Raw genomic sequence first — 22851 nt, forward strand, 5'->3', positions numbered from 1 at the left:
TAAATGTAAGTGGTGTTAGTGGTGTTTTGTTTGCAATCAAATTAATGGGATTGAATGAATCTGTGATCAAATTATTCTCATTCTTTTCCATAGTTAGTGGTTTGAGTCTGAATGAGAATCAGTGAATGAATCTGAGCAAATATTTTAGGTGAATGGACTCAAAAGATTGAAGTCACTGAGAAAACTCAAAAGCACTACCACTATTATTCGTAACTATAGCCCATGAAAGTTATTGCTTTAAATTATGAATAACAATATTATATCAATATTTGGGACATGATCACTTAATATTTTGATATTTGTAATTCATTTTGTTTATAGTTAGTGATAGCTAAAGTTTTTACAGTAGCTCCAGAACACTGATCTGGACTGCATGCATAGCCCAAAAGCACTGTAAGCATAAGTAGATTGCAACCAATGGTCCCTTCGCTATGGTTTTGGGAAATGTATAGCCCTGGGTAGTAAATACTGCCCACAAAGTCCAAAATATTATGACAATTCAAATAATATTGTTTAAAATCATACAGAAAACAGATCATAAGTTTCATCTAGGTTTACATAATGTCTAAAGTCTTGTTTTCACCTGCACGTGAAGTTGGCCCCTGGTCCATCCACACATGTCCCTCCATTGAAACACAGGGAGAAATTAAGAGACATCTGCAGACATACATTCTGGTCAACTTCACAGTTCTTCCCGGTGAAACCATCTGCACATATGCAGGCATATTTGTCCAGAAGATCCACACAGGAGCCTCTATTGAGACATGGATGATCCTCACACTCCTAAGACAAAAAAAAAAAATAGAAATTAGGGACCTTGCAAAACTGTATTATATCAATATCTAGTTAGTGATACCATAATATTAGTAATTATTTTTGCTTTATACAGACATAATACATACACAATGTTTTTGTATATTACAATATATAGGTTGAGCGATCAACAAAAAATTACAAATATTTCTCTGTCTTAATGCATTTCGAAATAATTAACATACATGTATATCAGATTTACTAAACAAGGCAAACTAGCAAGAGAGCACAATTCCAAAAATGCGCAGATGGGAGTGGAAAGTTTGTGATCTACTCACAACATGCAAATTAAAGATCACAGATGCAGCAGATCATTTCCAAAATGACCAATCTACCAAGAGCAGCACAAATTAGCGTCTGGTTTAAGACATGCTTTTTTGGGGCGGTAAATAATGGCACAAAAAAACAGTAAATTGACTAGCACAAACCTTATTAAATCACTGTGCATGATTCATTTAAATACTTGCCTCCTATACATTTTGCGTCTGAAAGGGAAATTCCTACAAATGCATATGCAATAAGGTGAGCAGCAAAAATAACTGTGTCCAAGCCTTTTTAGCACTAATTTTTCACTGCATGCCTTGAGTAAATCCCGACAGTATTTTTTTTTTTTTTAACAGCAAAAGAGGGTTTGCGCTGGCATAAGTTGTTAGCAAATCTGGCCCTAAAGGCCTTTGCACACCGAGTCCAAAATTCGCATGCGAAATTTTCGCACGTTAAAAAATAAATTCGATCTCATGTTGTGTCAATAATCCTCCTAAACTTTCATCCGTCATAAAAAAATTTGGATTCGATTTTCTGCGTTTTTCGCATCCGTGGCATGCATTTTGAGAGATGTTTTGACAATTCAGAGCCACCATACAAGCGAACACCTAAATCCCGAACGCCATCTGACAAGTTGATCCAAGTCTGCTACAGCACAAAGCATTATCACTGTATGACAAACAAAGTGAGGAAAAACAGATTAAAGACAGATTGTGCCAGTAGCAAAGCATCAAACTGAGCTGCTGAGCCTCATCAAGGAGCTGTGTGATTATCCCGAGCATTTCAAAGTTTACTTCAGGATAGTAAACTTTGAAACGCTCGGGATAATCACACAGCTCCTTGATGAGGTGAACTCTACTTTCTCTCTATGCAATCTCAGGATTGGATGGACCCAGTATTTCCTTTTTCTTTTTCTCTTTTTAAGAAGAGAGAGGACAACCAAATCGTGCTCACTACTTTAAGACTCCATTTTGTATTGTTTTGCGAATTTTTTCATATAACGGTTTCATCGGACTCAGTGTGCAAGGTCTCTGTGCGTGACAAATTTTTTGGAATACGAATACAAAAAAATACGAAAATACGCATACGAAAATTTCCTACTCGGTGTGCAAAGGCCTTTAGGATCAAAATTAAACAAAATCCCATGTATACTAATGATTTTGTTAGACTAAACCAATAATTTAATAGTATTAAAATATTGGTTAATATTATAGTACATTTTAAAGATTAGTAGCCAAATGTTTACTATAAATTTTTCCTGAAGCACTAGTTTACTGCTTGATCATACCTTATTCATAAAGCACTAACACAGTTTTTACTGCATGCTGTATGGCTAAATTTAATTGCATTTTTGTGATTTAAAGATGTTCATATAAAAAAAGATATATGACGCATTAGTGGAGTTGATACAGTAAGTGGATATACAAACAGAATGGCAGATCTCGTCCTATAGTCATTACGGGAGCAAACAGCAGCTAATGATTTATTCCAAACAAGTCCTCCAAGCAGCCAAGTGTTTCGTCTCAGGGGTACATTTAAGGCCATGCTAGGTATTAAATCAATTAGGGATAGAAGCATTTTAATCAGACACTTGTGTTTAGATGATTTTGTGGTTGTTATTCAGAAGAATCATCCCCACCATCTAAAGCATATACAATTTCCAAGATCAGCTGGAGAGTTTAAGTTAGTTAAAAAAATGTGTTTAAATTCCTATTGTAAGAATTATACACAGCATAATATGGACGATGTAAAACTTTACACATAAACTACATATAAAATCGACAAATAAAATATATACTTAAAAAGCACACAGACTTGTCATTGCATTGATAGAATTGCATAGTAACATTATTACTCTACATTATGTTGTTTGCTGTTTACAGGGAAGTGTAGGCCACAAGTGAAAATTTAATAGAATCTTAATCACACGCAGGTCCAGTTGAACTTGTTTCTGTGACTTTTAGATGTCCCTTTAGAACACAACTTGGGAATAAATGCTTTGCTGAAGGGCGCAATGGTGATGGCTTATGGATTGCTCCTCACACTACACCAGCAACCTTTAAGCTGAACCAGTTTGAAAACCGAACCAATTATCAGTCTTGACACTACAACCGCTAGACCTCTCAAAGACAAAAATTCTATTAAGAACCAAAGTTATGTGAATTTATGAACAGAATTTTATATTTAGGCTTGTCAACTGATTGAGCGTGTATAGACATACACACACGTTGGGTTTTCGTGTTTTATGTTTTTTTTTTTTTTTTAAACTGTACAAACTGTATATTCTTTCCTCTAACCTGAAACCTACCCATCACAGAAAACTTTTTTGCATTTTCAAAAAACATCACTTAGGCCACATTCACATTATATGGTTCAAGTGACCCAATTCCGATTTTTCCTCCCATGTGACAGATCAGATATGACCACACGAACGGTTAAAAAAAAAAAAAAAAAAACAACAACACATGGTTCCCGATATTCTCCAATTTTTAAGGTAGAAAATATAAGTATAATTACAATCATTTATGATCAGTGTTTTAGAATTAAGTTAAAGGGGTCATGACATGAAAAATCTAATTTTTTCCTTCATATTTTTACATATACAAGGTCTCATTATACAGAGGCTATTCCTCCTTGTTCTGCCGACGCTGCCACCCTCGGTGCCTCAGGGTGCATGTCCCATGCGTTTTCATGTCCCATTGTCCGCCCTGGATAGTTAGGGCATTGGGAGGCTCGCTCCCTCTGAGGAGGGCTTCAGAGGAGCCAGCTTGGTTATTCCTTGCCGGTCATCTGCTTTAGGGAGCAGAGTTGGCTACTTAGAATACACCAGAGGCCAGCATGGAAACTTCTGCCGAATATGTTTCAATGAGTCCTGTATACCAGTGTTTCTCAACTCCAGTCCTCGGGAACCACTGCTCTGCACATTTTGTATGTTTCTCTTATCTGACACACTCAATTCAGTTCATGCAGACTCTCCTAATGAGCTGATGATCTAAATCAGGTGTGTTAAATAAAGGATACATACAAAATGTGCAGGGCAGTGGGTCCCGAGGACTGGAGTTGAGAAACACAGCTGTATACCATAGAAAGAGGCTACAGAATCCAGTTTGGTTCTCCCCCGCCTCAATTCATTGGATCATTCCCACAGTGGTTGGCCCTGAGCAGGTACTGGTAATGGAACAAGAAGTATAAAACTCTCTTAGGGAAAAAGGCCATAGAACGTGTTCCTCCAGCCAAAAGAGAGAATCCAGGTTCTATAGCCAGCACTAAATCGTTCCAAAGAAGGATGGGGCGTTTTGTCCAACATTAGTTCTGCGACTAACTAAATCGTTCTGTCAAAATCTCAAGTTCAAGATGCTGACATGAAACAGATCATGTCTTAAATCAGGTTTGAGGACTGGTTTGTCACAACAGATCCCAAGCATGCATGCTTCCATGTATCCATCCTTCTACAACACAGGAAGTTCCTGAGGTTTGCTTTTTTGGGTTCTACAGATGTGTCATCAGATATATGGGCAAAGACCTAGTTTTTATTCCAAAGTCCTGTGTTAGGGGCTCCTTGTCATTGCGTAACGCTTACAACAGATGCATTCCTCACTGGCTGGGGAGCGATCATGGAAGGTCGCTCAGCTTAGGGCCATTATTCCAGGCACATGAATTGTCTTTCAAGCATCGAAGCACTTCATCCTAGACCTGAGGGGCCATTGTGTATTTGTTCTGACAGACAACACATCGGTGGTCTTTTACATAAACCATCAGGGGAGTCTGAGGTTGCGCCCACTATATAAACTGGCATACTAGATCCTCCTGTGGTCCCAGGGAAAGCTGCTCTCCTTGAAAGCAGTCTACATTCCTGGATACTAAAACCAGGGAGCAGACATCCTTTCGAGACAGGTGCTGAGGCCCGGGCAATGGAGACTTCACCCCCAGTTGGTGGAGCTCATATGGGGTGTGTGTTTGCATGGATCTGTGCCTTTGTAGATCTGTTTGCGTATCAGGATACGATACACTATCTACTTTGGTTCTTCCTCACACATCCAGATCCACTGGGGCTGGATGCCACGGTACAGACATGGATTGCTCTTCTCTCAGGAGTTAGGGAAAGAGTCCGCCAGGACGGAATAAATCTACTACTAGTAGCACCATTCTGGCTGAACCAAGTGTGGTTCTCGGACATTGTGTCCATCCTTGACAACTCTCCCCTGGATATTCCGGTCAGGAGGCTGTGGGTTTGGCCTCTGAGGAGGCCCAACTCCTTGACTCTGGTCTTATAACTGAGGTTGTTGAGACCATACTTCACTCCAGAGCTCCCTCCACGAGGAAACTGTACACATTGAAGTGGAGGGTTTTCACTTCATGGTGTGAAAATTGACTGTGGCACTCAGTTAACTGCCTGTCTGGTACAGTGCTGGAGTTCCAGCAGGATCGTTTTTCCACACTGAAGTTGTACATGGCGGCCATAGCTTCCTACCATGTCTCTTTGGGTGGCGTATCCCTGGGGTGAAACACGATGGTGACATGTTTCCTCCGTGGTGTTTTAGGCCAGGAGAGGAGTATGGCAACTTAGAAAGTCTTATTATAAAAGGGGTTTATCCCTAGAGGATGTGGAATGCGGCAGGCTGGTTCTTTTTCGCTCACATTTGTAGGACTTTACAATTTGGACAAGGGCTCTACACCAGGTTCACATGTGCTTTCGCCTTAGTGTGCACACAGTGATTCACACACTGTGTCGCCCTGCCATACTTCCTGCATCCCTGTGATCGACTTGTTTCGGCTAATTAAAGCTAATGCTGGTCATTCCGGATGAGCTTTTAAGCCTACTGGTCCTGATGTCACCCTGCCTGTGACATTCTGTCATGACATTGGACTGATTTCACATACATGCTTCAGATGCAATCACGCAAAAGGTATTGCTAAAGTATTAGTGACACAGCATCTTGTTCCCTTCTCAGGGAACAAGGGTTACAGTTATACCCCAAGAAGTTAGCCAATCATAAAAGTGGCCTACTGACAAGCCTTAAAGAAGCCTCCCCTTTAAAAGCACGTCATTTCAGGCAGAGAGTCAGAATGAAGGTAGAAAATAATTGTTTTTCTGCATATTTTTTTTTTTGTGGGCAAAAAGCTTTATTAACATTATAAGTGAACCTCAAGGAATATATTAAAATATTTAAAAAATCCATGTCATTACCCCTTTAAATTGATGGCTCTACAGAAGATATTGAAAAATGCACTTCTTTGGTTATTCACTGGACTACAAAAAATAACTCACTCATTCTGCCTATTAACTGCCTATTTTTATTGTTAAAAAGTTGATTTTGTATAGACTTACAATATGTTCTGCAGTATGGCTCAAGAGACACAGTATTTTGTTATTCCCCTAACATACAAGAGAGAAATGACAATAAACCAACTTGATTTGACAAGGACCTCCAGCTGGGATTATGCCTGCACACACCACAAATGGCAGCACAACCTATCCACTCCATTTGATTGTTAACACTACTGAAAGTTTAACACAAATCAACCCATTTTTGGGAAAAAAGGCACAGACAGCCACTTGTGGCAGTGCTTGACGTCAAAAGTTCCTGTCAATAGTTGGTCTAGTGATACTCAGCTCTTACCACAGAAAAGTATGTGTCAGAGCTCTTGTTCACAGACTCCAGTTCATACTTGTGTGATGCTATAGTCTGTCCTAACAGTTCCCTGTCTCCAGAATGAAATGTAGCAGCCACGTCTCAGAAACTCACTGTCACTGTGAAACCTTGAACTTTGATTTCATTACAGCCTAGGGACTCTTTGGACAGACACAGCCCTCTCAATGTGGAATAATGTGCGTATTCATTTTGATTTATGATTCTGTGAATGAATGCACCATGTTTTACAGTCTCCAAACAGCTTGTATTATGGCATATTTACATTATGTTTAAAGGTTTTCATATGCTAAATAACTTTCAGCTGAAGATATTCAGAAAAATTCAAATTTTCTGAAGGAAATACCAGTGCTGGCAAGGCAAGGGGTGAGTAGTGTGCAAACTTTTAGGTTTTAACTTTTAACTGAGTTTCTGACCACTGTGTATGAGAATCTACATATGAAACACTGCCTTTGCAGTGTAAAGGCGATATGGTTAAATAGAAAATGCAATAAAAAAGTTTTACAAAATTTACTATGCACATACATGTAAAACAACCAATGGAAATTCAAATGACGTCAAATTTAAGAAAGATTATTATTAGATTTTAAATATATATATATATATATATATATATATATATATATATATATATATATATATATATATATATATATATATATATATATATATATATATATATATAAATTAGGGCTGTCAAAATAACGCGTTCATTTCGATTAATTAGTCTGAGAAAAAATAACGCATTAAAAAAATAACGCAGATTAATCCATTCCGTATTGACCTTTGAAACTGGCCGTTCTCGTGCGCGCAAGCTCTCTCTGTCTTCAAAGTAAACACCGTCTTTGCACTGCTAAAAGCACAATGCTAAAAGTTCGTAAGACCGAATCCATAGGTGCGTCCCAATTCGCATACTTATGCACTATTCTATGACGTTTTTAAGTATAAATAGTGCCAGTAATGCATTCACACAGAAAATTCCAAAAAGAAAAAGTGCACTTTAAATACCCGGATGATGCACTAAATTAACGGAAAAAACGAAGTGTGGAATGTTGGACACTTCGTGCACTCAACTGTCACAGCTTTAACAATGTAGGGGAGGGGAAGGAAGGATTGGACTCCGTTGTTAGATGACAAAATAACCTTATACAATTCACGCACTACACGGATGAGTGCATAGTGCACAAGTACATGGTGTATAAGTGCATAGTGTATAGGGCGTCATTTGGGACGCAACTCATGTATCACGAGGCGCATTCGGAGAATGTTTTTCCTGAATAACCGCTGGGTGTGAATAGTGCTCAAAAGAACGTCACTTCATCTTCTCTGACAGGCGCCCTGCACGTGCAGCTGACATAAACCAAACTTTCAGTAAACAAAAAGATAATCCTATCCAGTGGTGAAGTGTTTTCTGTGTTGACAAATCTTTTGCGATGTCCTAATAAAGGTCGCGATTCGCACGCAACGCGTCAACGTCCGCTAATGTCCGATTCGCGATATAATGACTCATTTGAACAGATTCATTTTAATGAATCATGACAACAACTGATTGGTCCACACGGTCTATAATGAATCATTTTCTCGAACGACACTGAAATTTTGCAAGAGTGGTTAGTAAAATTAGCCTTAATAATCTACAATATTTTCAGGTTATTTAAATGTCAATGTGTAGTAAATTAGGCCTACCTATAAAATCAGTTAGTTTAGACTGGAGTGAGGTGAAACCAGAACAAAGCAAGCTGTTGTTAGCTAGGTGCATTCAGTTGTATATGGTAGAAAATTATATTATTAGTTAATATAACTTCTAAATGCTACTTTTTAATACTTTTCAGGTGTGACGAGCAGGGCGGGCGAGAGCCGTGAGGGAACGGCGCGAGGCCGGTGACGCGAGTGATAATGAGCGTCACCTGCGAGGCGTGCCGGCCTCGAGTCTCTCACGGAGGAGCTCCGGAGGCATAAAAGGAGGAGCGACATCAGTGAAGGACGAGAGACGTCGCTCCTCCTTTTATGCCTCCGGAGCTCCTCCGTGAGAGACTCGAGGCCGGCACGCCTCGCAGGTGACGCTCATTATCACTCGCGTCACCGGCCTCGCGCCGTTCCCTCACGGCTCTCGCCCGCCCTGCTCGTCACATCAGGTTTAGCAAAAAAGCATCTTCTCTTATAAAGCTATAAAATCAATTTTTTTTTTTTTTTTTTTTTTTTTTGCAAAGAGGGCAAGAAAGAATTACAGTGAGAGTGACGAGTACTTTATTGTCAGTATCGGGCTCGCAGATCACGTGGGTAGGGCACTTTTCACTGTTTGTGTGGATGACCATGTCTGTCACCACCAAAGACCATTTTTGACCCAGGAAAAACCCTGCATTGATTCATTTGAATTGAAATATGTAATACTTTCACAGCAAAAATTATGTATGCGATTAATTTAGATTAATTAATCACAGAGTGTGTAATTAATTAGATTAAAATTTTAAATTTTTAATCGATTGACAGCCCTAATATATATATATATATATATATATATATATATATATATATATATATATATATATAGATAGACACACACACACACACACACACACACACACACACACACACACACACACACACACACACGCACAGAGACACTTATAACAATAATACACATGCTCAAAGACAACATGCTCACATTAATGTTGATCTCACATCTGTGACCGCTCCATCCGACCTCACATTGACAGTTGTATGCATCTATTTCATCCTGGCAACTGCAATGAAATAAGAGATTGTTAATTTGCTCTAACGTGCAAATAATAATAATTTCATAATTTATGAAAGATGCAAAGTGATTTCTGACAGAGGTTTTACAGTATATATACACAGGCACCAGAATGTCAGGACTAATAAAACAACAAGCTTGTATAAATGATTTTCATAAGTGAGGGTCTTGTAAATAATATATGGTCAATTCATATTATAAATGTTAGAAAGTCGTGTTGTAAATGGCACTGCAACTCTCACACCCCTGCTGTCTTGATAAAGTCACATTGATGGTTAATTAATGTGCAAGTGCAACATTTACTAGGCTGTGATTAAACAGTTCATTTCCCGGTTTAACAGCAAATGTCAGGTGACAACCCGTATCTTTTATTCATCCTAAAAACTCATAATCAGTATAATGGCATTATAAAATTTAAAGATGCGTCTATTTATAAACCTATGCATGTTTATCTGCATGAAATGTGTCCCCTTTTTATTTCTAGATTTTAAAGGGCTCAACAATAAGGATGGTCCCGGGCCAGTGTGAGAGAGTTTTGACAAGCCAGCACAGATGTTTATTGATCACATATATGTGTTTTTATGCATATATATTAGTGTTTTGTGGTGTTGTAATAGTAGTGTTGGAAGCATCAGTATGTTAAAATATGTAAAAATCATGTCAGCATTTTTCTGCATAGTTGTGTTTAATTTTATTGTTTATAGTTGTCATTGAGTTATATTATAGCTGAATTTCCAGGATTATTTTTTATAATTTCTAAGTACAAATCTGAACTACTGGTCCAATCTGGACAGTAAAAAATACCCTCATTGTTGAGTCCTGTTATATCCCCTTTCCCTACCATGATGGAATTGCACTCTCCACACTGTACACTTTAAAATAACAAATCTGAGATGTTTCCCAGGTATGGTTCCCAAGGGAAAAATCTGTTCTACCCAAACTGTGACTATTTAAAGCATTAGTACTTTATGTAAAATGAAATTATTATAGTAACTTGGTTAGATGCTCAAAATGCAAGAAACAGCTGGTAATGACTAATTATGTTGTGTTTACTGAGTACCATACTGCCAAACAGTTAATTGAGAGTGAGCTGGCAAGAAAGACTGTGAGCACATTTAGTTTTTTTTAAAAGACTCACAGGTACCGTCTCTTTCAGAATGGCTGTGATGGCCATTTACAAAGCTCTCAATCACAGAGCTTGAAATACACATCGTTACAGCTCAGCAAGGTTAATGTACCTCCCATGAACACAGGGGTTGGATGAGCACTCATCAATGTTTCTCTCACAGTGATAGCCCATGAAACCTCTGGAGCACACACACTGGTAACCATTAAGACCGTCGATGCACCTCCCGTTGTTTCGGCATGGATTGGATTTGCACTCATCAACGTTCATCTCGCACCATTTACCTTTGGGGAGAACAAAATCAAAGCCATATAAATACATTACGTTTAGTTTTTAGAAATTCTTGGAAATCAATGTGATGGATTTATTTAATGCTATGTCGGAAATCAAGGTGAAAAAATCCATGAAAAAGGTACTCGTATTTGAATAAAATGTTTTTGCAAAACCCAAAGTGAACTGCTAAAAAAAAAAACCCCATGTGAAAAGCATGTTTTATTGCTGCAATACAGATAAGGCTTTAAAACAGTTAATTAAATATTTAATAAGATTAAAAAGCACATTTACAATAAATGCTCTAGAAACCTTTAAATCACTGAGCAGGAATGTAGATTTCCTATACCAAACCCTAATTTTTAACCCAAAATTTGATTTCAGATCCAAAATTTGACCTCTGTAAGCATTTTGTGAGACATTCAATGACCTTCACATTGGTAACACCATGTTTCACCAGTCGAGCTCCAGGAAAACTTTAAAAATATGTACAACAATTTATATTTGTGTTTATAAGATATTTGGATATTTTTTATAAAAAAAAAAAAAAAGGTCACATACTCATTGTAAGGCATGTATTGCTCTATTTTCAAGTCACACAATAGTTTTGTGTGAAAAACAGACCACAATTAAATTGTTATTCTCTGATAATTTCCCCTCTAATTTTGATTTATTTCAGTGGAGTGTTTTAGAGCCACTAATGGTTATTTAACCCAGAAAAAGCAGGGATTTGTACTTAAATTTGCTAAGTATTTCTAATTTTGCTTTGTGACCAGGTAACATAGGGTGCATTATTCTCTAACCTAGATTTACGACCAAGTTGAATGACATAAAATCCACTACAAAAAGGTTCAGTAACAAAACACCCTAATAGGTCATAATTTACCTGGAACAAAGCTGTAAATTCAATAAGTTGAGAAGAGCCAGTAAAATCCAGAGGCTAGTAAGACTCCGTAGACACCATGGGACAGGTTGACAAATGACGGAGATAAAAACTAGAGCCAAAGAGCTGCGATACTAAAGAGCAGACAGCCATTATTCTTCCTCCCTGTAACTACACAAACAAATGGAACCATTTCCAAATGCCCCGAGACATCTAAATAAAGAGCAAAAGTGATTTCTTAAACATTATGAATCATATGCTGATATTACAGGAATATAAACTTAATTCACGGTTGACTACACAAATAATTCAGTCACTTCGGGCGAAAGCGACACCATCAGCCGGAGTTCAGGTCATGCACTGACAATAAATTAAAGCTTTATTTCAATTACTGCCCAAAACGCAGCCAGCGAGAAAACAAACATCTAGCCGTGGTGATTCTCACTAAAGAAGTTTTCCACCTTTCTTAGCGCTGTTCTTCAAGCTGAAGTGTTTTGGTGTGTCTCGAAGGCAACGTGGATAAATAAAGGAACTCAAACATAACAATGAGGCAGATCATTAACATCTTCTAATTAAAGTGTTTTTCCCAATTGCTCATTCACAGACCGTTGTTAATTCCCTTCATATTGACCTCCTGGTTAAGCCGTAATGAATTTATTTCCCTCCGGATAGTCATCCGCAAACACAACAAAGTGTCAGTGTATCGACTGGGTATGAATTAACTGTAAAAATCTTATTAACCCCAAAACACGAACCGTGGTTTTTGATATTCAGTCGAGACATGCTGTTTGTAGTCAGCCATCAATCAAGTAATTTGTATCTCACTGCTTCGTACGCCACTATTAAGACTGTAGATTGTAAGGAAGTGCACACCAGCCTCACATCATAGACAATACATTTACACTGTCAGCACTCCTAATGAGATTATACAAAACCCTCTTAATCGGCATTTCCTTGTCTGATTTGACAAATAATGCACCGTCCTATCAGAATTTGTAGAATATGAGAAGCCAAGCAGGGGAGAGATTATAAAGCTGTTGGGTTAATCCTAATGTTGGCTTTCTTAAGGGTGCTCACTGTACTCATCTGAGAGGAGAGAAAAGACCATATAATCTTCTTCTCCACTCCTCAATTACTCCTCGCTGCAGGAACTTCTCAAACCCACAGCGAGTTATCAGATTTTCTATCCAAGAGACCAAAAAAAGGGAAGAACTAAAGGAAAGCAAAGAAAGCCAGAGAAGGAAAACGACTGAAAAAGAGAAATAAACACCACGGAGAAGATGAAATAAGAGAGAAAGATGCTACATAATCAAATAATAATATAACAGACAGACATCGTATCAACTTTATTTGCTTTTTGTCATGCAAAGCTGCCGGTCACAATAAAGGAGACACTTGCTAGATCAAAGCAATATAACAAATAACGTAACTTGACTGAACGAGGCACGTTATAATGGCGTGCCTGAGCAACACACCATTTCAATTTAAAAATCATTTCACTGCAGATCAGCCGTAGAGACACGTCGGATGGCAGGCTGCCGCATATTGCCTTTTGTATCTTTGATTCCGCCTTCTCGGGAAGTTGCGATGCCTTTACATGTCTTATTAGGGCAAATATTTCCTCTGAGCCCCAGTTGGTTGAACCAATCCAGAATATATCCTCCAGCCTGAGCTCTCAGGGGACGCGTCCGATTCCTCAGATGAGCTCAGAGCTGAGAGGAAAGTAATGACTGGTGCAAGGCAGAGTGGGGCCTGATAATAAAAGAGGTTTCTGTGGGAATTAGGGCCTATGTGTCAGGCTGAGCTCTCCCAGGAGTTTATGTACCTCTGAGATTTCCCTCTTTCCACTCGGCAGGATGAGGATAAATTGATGATACAGTACAAAAGACAAATGAAATTAATCTTCAAGCCGGCTGATGGCGATTGAGATTACATGTTTTTTTATTTTTTTTCTAAAACAGCATTGATAAGTGGGCTAGCAGCGTAATGTCCTTAGTATTCTTAGGTGTATGTATGCAAGCTGAGGTTAGCACATGTTTAAATAGGTCCTGAAACATATAACATCCATGCATTGGTTTTGTACATACAACTTCAGAGAGGTGCAAATGTTTACAAATCTGATTGGTTGATCAGCATTCTAAGGTGTGCAATTATTTTCTGGGAAACACACGGCTAAAGTAGTTCTACGCAGCTCTTGACTGCATTACAGTTCCATATCACTTCGCCAAATGTTTTCAGTTATCTCAATAGGTCCTTACAGCCTATAACAGCAAAAGAAACAAAATCCACCAACCAAGCAAATGAATAAATAAGATAAAGGAAGAAAGAGGAAAAATTATTTTCATAGTTTTTGCCACAAAATACGTTTTATTGTGTCCTGAAAGCGCATACACTCCCTGCTCTCTTTCAAACGTACACAAGTACTGTATAACATTAGTACGGACACACACTCGCACAGAAACGTGTTGTCCACGCTGCTCTGATGAATTAATCAGTAAAATGACTCACCAGCGAGGTAATAACTGTGAGATTCTTGAGGTAGAAAAACGTATAGTTTCATTTCGCTATTAGTAGTGTGTCAATAACTGTATCAACAGTATTATTCTGCTATCAAGGCTCAAGCCTTCGTTACTAGTTCTGAAATGACGCTCCGGGCTGCTGAATTCTTAGAAAATAATGCACACCTGAGATTTACCACCTTGGGTGTGCATTATTTTCTAAGAATTCAATGGCCCATTGTCAATTATTTCTTACTTATTGTATTTTTAATAAAATAAAATGATTAAATATGTTTAATGATTGTTGGGACAAATGTGACAACACAAAAACGCAGAAATCACAAATGAAATGTCGAAATTATCGATGCTATTACACTTATATTTTTATACTTGTTCAGCTTTAACACTACCGTTCAAAGGTTTAAACGAAAGAAGTCTCTTGTGCTCACAAAGGCTGGATATATTTGATCAAAAATACAGTAAAAACAGAAATATTATGAAATATTCTTAGTATTTTTTTATTTTAATATATTTTAAAATGCAACTTTTTCTTGCGGTGACAAAGCTAAATTTACAGCATCATTACTCCAGTCATCAGTGTCACATGATTCTTTAGAAATCATTCTAACATGTTGATTTGGTTCTTTAATGCATCCTTGCTGAATAAAATAATTAATTCTCTAAAAAGTAAATAAATTACCTTTAAAAAAAAAAAAAAAAAAAAAAAAAAAACGGGGAAAATGTCCATTATGGGCTACCATCTACTAAATGATTTTACTCAAGAAAATAATCAGTCAAAATAATATTTAAAATCACTGAACCAACCCAAACTCATTAGGCTACACCAACAAAGCTAAACTTAAAGGGATAGTTCACCCAAAAATCAAAATTCAGTAACACTTTAATATAAGGAACACATATAAACTATTAACTATGACTTTTCCCTCAATAAACTCTTAATTTACTGGTTATTAATAGTTAGTAAGGTAGTTGTTAAGTTTAGGTATTGTGTAGGATAAAGAATGTAGAATAAGGTCATGCAAAATAAGGCATTAATATGTGCTTAATAATTACTAATAAATAGACAATATTCTAGTAATATGCATGCTAATAAGCAACTAGTTAAAAGACCCTAAAATAAAGTGTTACCGAAAAATTCTGTCATCATTTTAATCAACCTTAAGTTGTCCCAAACCTGTATGAATTTCTTTCTTCTACTGAACACAAAAGAAGATATTTTGAAGAATGTCAGTATCTAAAAAAGTTGATGGGCCATATTATTTGGTTACCCATATTCTTCAAAATATCTCTTTTGTGAAGAAATTAATACAGGAACAAATTGAGGGTGAGTAAACGATGAAAGAATTTTTGGGTGAACTATCCCTTTAAAGTTTAGATCAGGTAGAAATATCTCCTCAAGAGAACTTTTTACAGTATATTGGGCGTGCAAAAATCTGGATTTAATTTATAAGTAAACTTGGCATTTAAAAATGTTTTATCATTTTTAATGCCCCATCATTTACTAAGAAAGTAGAGCCTGGATATAGGCTTGATTCTGAGTTCTAAACTTCAGCTCTAAAAGCTTTCAGAAGATTCGTAAAGATTTGTACATCTGTAAAGTGTTTGCATATTAGATGCTGTCAATATGTTGATATTGTACAATTCAATGCCTATCTAAACATACAAAAATTAATGAATACCCAATGAATGAGGATGAGACCACCATGGGGAAATAGGAAAATAGTGAAAGAAAAAAAAAAAACAACTGAGGTGGAAACAAGGAAGTAACTGATTAAAATGCAGAGGTGTTGTTAAGTTAACTCAAGGTGAATCTGTGTATGTGAGTGTGTGTGTGTGTGCAGATATAGGTGGGAGTGTGAGATCTAATTAAAGTGGTAAATGTGCTGATGAGCTATTTGTGTGTTCTTTCCACTAAGAATCTGTCAGGCTGGGGGAACGTAGCCCTTGTAGACACGATAAGCCCTGGTTTCTCTCATTGATTTTGTGTCTTGGGCTCTGGCCGAGGGAGACGTACCTGAGAAGCCAGCACGGCAGACACATATGAATCCCCCAGGTTTGTTGATGCACACGGAGTCATGGAGGCAGGGGGAAGCGTCACATTCGTTTATGTCCAGGTTGCAAAGCATTCCGAAATATCCGGGGACACAGTTGCACTGGAAACTGGAAATGCAAAAAAAGAGAACATTCTTAGCCAAATCTTTTTTTATGACTGCACAATTTAAATCGTTGTGACAGATGTCTGCCAAACAAAAATGTGCCACATCTGTATCAGGGGCGTTTCCTCCGAGGAGGCAAGGGAGGCAGTGCCTCCTCAAAAAAACTGGATGAGAAAATAATCGATATTACAAAAATAAAACAATGCAAATGTTACAAAATTTGACATTAAAAAGTGTAAGAGTCACTCGTTTTTCTGAAGACACACTGTCAAACAGCGACACCTGCAGGTAAAGTTACAGCGGGGAGTCCGCGTCTCTGTGCCTCCCTTCAGCTCATAGAAACAAAGCAGAGCACCCAAAGCGTACGTTGGGTTTAGTGGGGGGTAATTGAGAATGAATGGGGGAAAGTTACGTGAGAGGAGGCAATGCCTCAATTCCGCTATGATTGGATATGATCGGTTATGATTGGACATGATTGGTTCGTGCAATAAATCCCGCCTCTTGTTTTTGTACACGTTCTCATTGAATCGGCCTGAATGAAGACACTGATGGCATTAATGGGAAGACTAATTAAAAAGTAAGTAAACAACCGTCACGTACATATCACCGCTTTGTGTCGTTAAAATCAAACTCGAAATGGCCTGCAAACATGATGACTGAGGGTTTTTTAGTGAGCAATCAGCGTGGTAAATTTAAAGGTACAGCTTTGTGTCTGTGACTACAAGCATGATGACTGCTTAACATAAATTGACTATTAAAAAGAAAAGCTGAATATTAGTTAAAAATAATATGAATAATACATATTGTTTAAATGGTTTCAAAATAACAAAATAAAATTGTATTTGGTCTCTCTTTTTATGTAATGTTAACTTAAAATTGTGTAACAAGGACATAAATGAGGACTTCGCCTCCTCAATTTAAAACACCACCGCACACCAAAACTGAGAAAACTGACTGACAGGAGAAAGTTTGATTGACAGTAAAAAAATCTGAAGAGTGTGTGTTAATCATGACTTTGGCTGCTGCTATCATTGGACAGAATGACTGACAAGCTGATTCGGTTTCAAATATCCTGTCACCTGTCTAATCGGAGAGGACTTGGCCAGTTCAGTGGTTCTGTGATGGAAGGGGTCTCTCGTAGAATATATTCACACTTTAATAAGACATTTTTTTTTCTCAGTGTGATTTTTTTTGTTGCTGGATTTGTTCTCTTCACTTCAGTGTTCTTTTTTCTCTTAATTCTGAACAGGATGTTCTGATGGGATTGGTACAGTATGTCTTTAAAGAGGTCATATCATGACAAATTGACTTTCCCATGATCTTTTGAAATAAAAGTGTTTGATGTACTATAAAAACATGCTGTAATTTTAAGAGATCTTCCTTTTCAGTCTTTCAGTCTACTGAAGCATAAAATAGTTTGAATTTACCTCTGTAAATAATGTCACAAAGTGCCTTTGCGTTTTTGTCATCCACATCAAATCTGACAGCAAACTACAACCCAAGCAAGCTTAGCAAAACAATGTCAGTGCCTGTTACACAGAATAAGTTCTGTGTTGGTCTCTATCATGGATTCCAAAGCTTGGTCAACCGACCACATTTGACCTAAAATATTTACTTGAAGTACCCACTGAGAAGAATATTTTCTTAAATAATTTAACACCATGTTCAGAGTTCTCTGAATAGTCACATGAAATGCAGGTAAACAAAATATTCTATCTTTTTAGTAAGTGTTTTAGTTTGATTGCTTTTAATTTAAAAATCATTTATTTATTGTAATATTACGTTTTTATTTTTTAGCTTTTCATCAACTCATGGACACTCTGCAGTTCCCACAAAAACCCCCAGGGGTTCGTGAACCCCAGTTCGGGAAACCTGGGCTGCATTCCACTCGAGTTTTAGACAAGCACTGGTGAACTTCCCTAAGCACTTCCCTTTGGGGGAATCTCTGTCGCCATTTTGAAGTGCGTTCCACTTCATGAAGTGGATGAGAAAAGTTTATATGGAGTCTACTTTTTATGTACATTTCAGGCAACTCCATGTACCACAATCACTGCATATCACATTTAATTTACCCAACTACAAACAACTCAGCCATGTCAGATTAAACATTTAGTTTGATACAAAGTGTCGGAAAGAGTGTGAAACGGTCATGAAAAACAAATATTTTTGGCAGAAGTGAAAATAATTAAACAATACACAAAAAAAGTATGCTAATGAAATGTATTTCTGTCATGACAACTCTCTGAGCATGGTAATGGATATGACAATGTTAATATGTTTGGTCTTGCTACCGCCAATACATACACAACACGCTGCTGTGAGCAAGTAAGACATGCTGTTGTTGTACAATAGCATACATGCATTACTCGTAGCAGATCTATACAGGTGGAGCTGGGGAAGGTGGAGGGTTTCTGAAAGTGCACTGCAACTGCTAAAGCAAATGCTGACCAAATATTTGAAAGTTGAGCAGCAAGCCCATTGGCTGCTGATACAGCAGGAACCAATCAGCTATGCCTTATAATGAAAGATGTGATTACAAGCAGATTAAGGAAACATGTGTGAAACATTTACTATAACATAATAAAAATATTAGAGATTTATGTGTTGCATACACATTAGCAGCTTTTCCACCATTGGGCCAAACTGCTTAACCATTCCATTCCGTGCCGATCCGACCCAGCCAATCCTAAATGGCGACATCACTACATGGATTCTACCAACAAGGTTAGGCCATCTGGGGCGAGAATTCTGGGCCTAGAACGGTAATCGTGTTATTGTGCCGTGTCATACCAGGCTCAAGTGTAACCGTTATCAAAGCAAACATCTGTAAATTGTAAACTGCATACAAACAGACCAACTTCTGACAGGCCAGGTCAAACAGCTCCGCTGAGAACAATCTCCTTTAAAACAAGCCCTGCCGTGTCAAAAGAGCACTTGTGTGGAAGAGAATAAGTTGTAAGCAAACAGAAACACCTGAAGTGAAATCCCTCAGACGGAAGCAATTCCAGAGGAACGCTGGGAGCAGATGATCACAGGGGAGCCCATACATGATAGAAGACAAAGTAGAGACAAACCATTTAGGACTCAAATTGGCCTCGGGATTCCTCTGCCCATATGTCGGACTGAACCAAGAGCGGCCCTGAGGCGCCCATTAAAGCACAACGAGGAGAAGATCTAGTAGAGAAAAGCCAATATAGAGGTGTGATGCGAACCTGCTGAGCTATCCTCACTTGAGTTTAGACCAGCAGCTTATATATGTCAAGGATGAAAAAAGACCTTTATTATAAGCCACAGCACTTTAGACAATAATGCCAGCATTTCTCAAACGTGTCTCATTTCTAAACTGTCTAGTAAAAACAAACAGTTCAGAGAGGATACTTGGGCTCCTACATCATAATCAATTTATGGGGGTTGCAGTATAGAGTGGAAAACGTGCAATTCTGTGTTGCCATGGTACTTACCCGTTCACAAGGTCCTGGCAGACACCTCTGTTCTGGCAGGGGTTGGATGCACACTCATTGATGTCTTCCTCACAGTGTTGGCCCGAGAAACCTGGTTTACAGAAACAGCTGCATAGGGATGACAAAAAGTGGATCGTTTTACAGTTGTGAAAAAACTGTTTATCTGGAACTGAAATGTGATTTTACATTGACACAACTTTGCAAGAGCTACATGACATGAAAGTAAATAATTGTCATTAAAAAATAAACTAAAAAAATAAACTCTTATTTAAATGGTGGTTAATACTACTACTAATAATAATAAACCTAAATTTATGTGAAATTTAACCATATATATTCACTTAAAGGTGCAGAGAATTTTGCAATAAAATATCCAAAAACCACCAGGCCAGTGTTATATATTTTTGTTCACTTGAGTACTTACAACATCCCAAATGTTTGCAACTATTTGTAAATCATGAGAAAATTGCAATTTTAACCAAGGCTCTGGGACGTGTGAGGAGTCGCCTGCCAATTGCGTCATGCACGCTTTACCCTCGGTTTCCGGTTTTATTTTGTAGAAACCATGGAAACACCAAAGACGCTTTAATATTTACATGTTTTAATAGGCAAGGGAACAACAGTTTTGATATATGTATAGACGGAAAACTAATTTTTGTTATATAGCTCAACACATTTAGTCTTATTATTTAAATCTAATTTTCTTGATTTTTTGCGAGTACCATGCTTTACCATGCCTCAGAGAAAAACACTATTTTGGGAAGTAGCTAACATAGCATAATCAGATGCAGCTTTATTTTTAGTAACAGTAATACAGTATTTTCATACAATACAATGCATTTTAACATTAATTGCATGCCATTTATCAACACCAGACATCCTATATTTAATATGATATTCTAAAATCGATCTAGCTTACTGCAGTGTGCAACAAGTGTGTGACGAGCAGGGCGGGCGAGAGCCGTGAGGGAACGGCGCGAGGCCGGTGACGAGCGTATTAACGATCTTCATCTGCGAGTCGCACTGGCCTTGAGTCTCTCACGGAGGAGCTCCAGAAGCATAAAAGGAGGAGCGACAGTAAAGGACAAGAGAGGACCAGGCCTGGACTTTATTTTATGTTTTATTATGTTTGTGTGGCCGGCAGACATCCGTGAGTGTCTGCCGGCAATACTATCGTTTTTTTTTTTTTTTTAATTAAAGTTATGTTGAATGTTTGCCGGTTCCCGCCTCCTTCTTCCCAAACTGTGTTACAAAGTTTCTCACAGCAGCCGCCGAGCGAATGCACAGAGTAACGTTATAACAATTTCAACACACTCAAATGTATCTAATATGATAAACAGAGCTGCATTACCTCATACTTACGGAAAAGCGGAAGCGGTATATTATTCAATACACGTATTAAGACAGACATTACCATTCAAAATTCAGAGGTTGGAAAGATTTTGAACTTGAAAAAAGTATCTTCTGCTCACCAAGGCTGCTTTCATTAATCGCCTGATCCAAAATACAGTAAAAACAGTAATATTTGTGAAATATTATTACAATATAAAAACATTTTTCTTTTAATTTATTCTTGTGAGTTTTCAGCATCATTACTCCAGTCTTCAGAGTCACAAGATTCTTCAGAAAACATTCTAATATGCTGATTTGGTGCTAAAGAAACATTTCTTAGTGTTATCAATGCTGAACAGATGTGTTGCTTAATATATATATTTTGAAAACTATGACAATTTTTTTTTTTTTGTAGGATTCTTTAATGAATGGAAAAAGTTCAAAAGAACAACATTTATTTGACAGAAATGTTTTGTAACATTACAAATGTATTCACTGTCATATTGGATGATTTTAATGTGTAAATATGTAATTGTTGAACAAAAGTATTAATTTCTTAAAGGGGACATCGGATGCAAAATTCACTTTTATATGGTGTTTGGACATAAATGTGTGTTGGGTCGGGGAATGCCTGAGCAGTGTGGTATGATTTTCCAACAAACTCTGACATAATCTGACCTGGCCACGAACCGTTGCCATGACGATGAAGCAAGTCCCTTGCAAAGACTGCCGTTTGATCACGCCGGCGCCTTACGCACACGCAACAAAGCACTGCAAACATGACAGTGCAGCTTGTTCATTATCAACATAATACAGTCGAACAAACATATATGTCATAATTTCTATTTAGAACCTTCTCACTATAATTCATAATTGCACGTTTATAATGAACAATGCATTAAGGTGATTGTCTTATTACAAACGGTGTACATTTTATGTAAAGATAACATGGTAACACTACAATAAGGTTTATAAAGGTGTTAGTTAATGACTAACAAGTAATTTTCAAACGTATTTTAATTGTTTTTGAGCATTTAAAACTGAATAAATAAGAATTGTGAGTTCAATGCAATACCTGCCAAATAGTGTTTTTAGTCTGCCCATGGAAGATAGGGGTGGGGTGAACAGTAGCTCATTATCATTTAAAGGGACATGCACCACTTGCTGTGAACAGAGCTGTTTTTGACAAGGTAAAAAGGGTGTTTTTTTACAAAACCATCAGGGGCGCCCCCAAGGGGTGGCCAGGGGTGGCCGCATAAACTCTGGCCACCCCTGTTGGCCACCCCAGTATGATTTTGCATTGCGTACTATTAATTTAAATGCATAATGTAAATTCACAAGTTCATGAAGTGAAAGAAAATAAAATGCCACCAAAAAAGATAGATTGACTGACGCCACCAGAGTAGCTGTTTCACTGCCACCAAGAGTCTAAATAGTAATGTCTACAGACCTGAATTTCAAATGTTATTTATACTGTGAAGAGGGTAGGGTAGGGGTGTGCGATATATTTAGTCTACGATTTTATCATAATTGTTGTTTTAACGATGCACAATCGATCTGACATCCCTGTATGTGATGTTGTCTTGTAGATTAGACTAGTGTCGGTGCGCATTTAGAGTGC

The 22851-nt window shown here is 37.7% G+C and overlaps 1 protein-coding gene across 1 annotated transcript in view; it reads right to left on the reverse strand.

Annotated features, from left to right (window-relative positions):
- eys (eyes shut homolog) overlaps window positions 1–22851 on the reverse strand; it is a 300156-nt gene that overhangs the window by 132714 nt on the left and 144591 nt on the right. The window contains exons 22-26 of the mRNA XM_067386962.1: window positions 19899–20006; window positions 16296–16441; window positions 10722–10893; window positions 9394–9472; window positions 584–783 (exon numbers count right to left, since the gene is read on the reverse strand). Of these exons, the coding sequence (XP_067243063.1) occupies window positions 584–783; window positions 9394–9472; window positions 10722–10893; window positions 16296–16441; window positions 19899–20006 (705 nt within the window). The remainder of the gene's footprint in view (window positions 1–583; window positions 784–9393; window positions 9473–10721; window positions 10894–16295; window positions 16442–19898; window positions 20007–22851) is intronic.

The sequence above is a fragment of the Chanodichthys erythropterus genome, chromosome 5 (assembly GCF_024489055.1).
Source record: "Chanodichthys erythropterus isolate Z2021 chromosome 5, ASM2448905v1, whole genome shotgun sequence".
NCBI lineage: Eukaryota > Metazoa > Chordata > Actinopteri > Cypriniformes > Xenocyprididae > Chanodichthys > Chanodichthys erythropterus.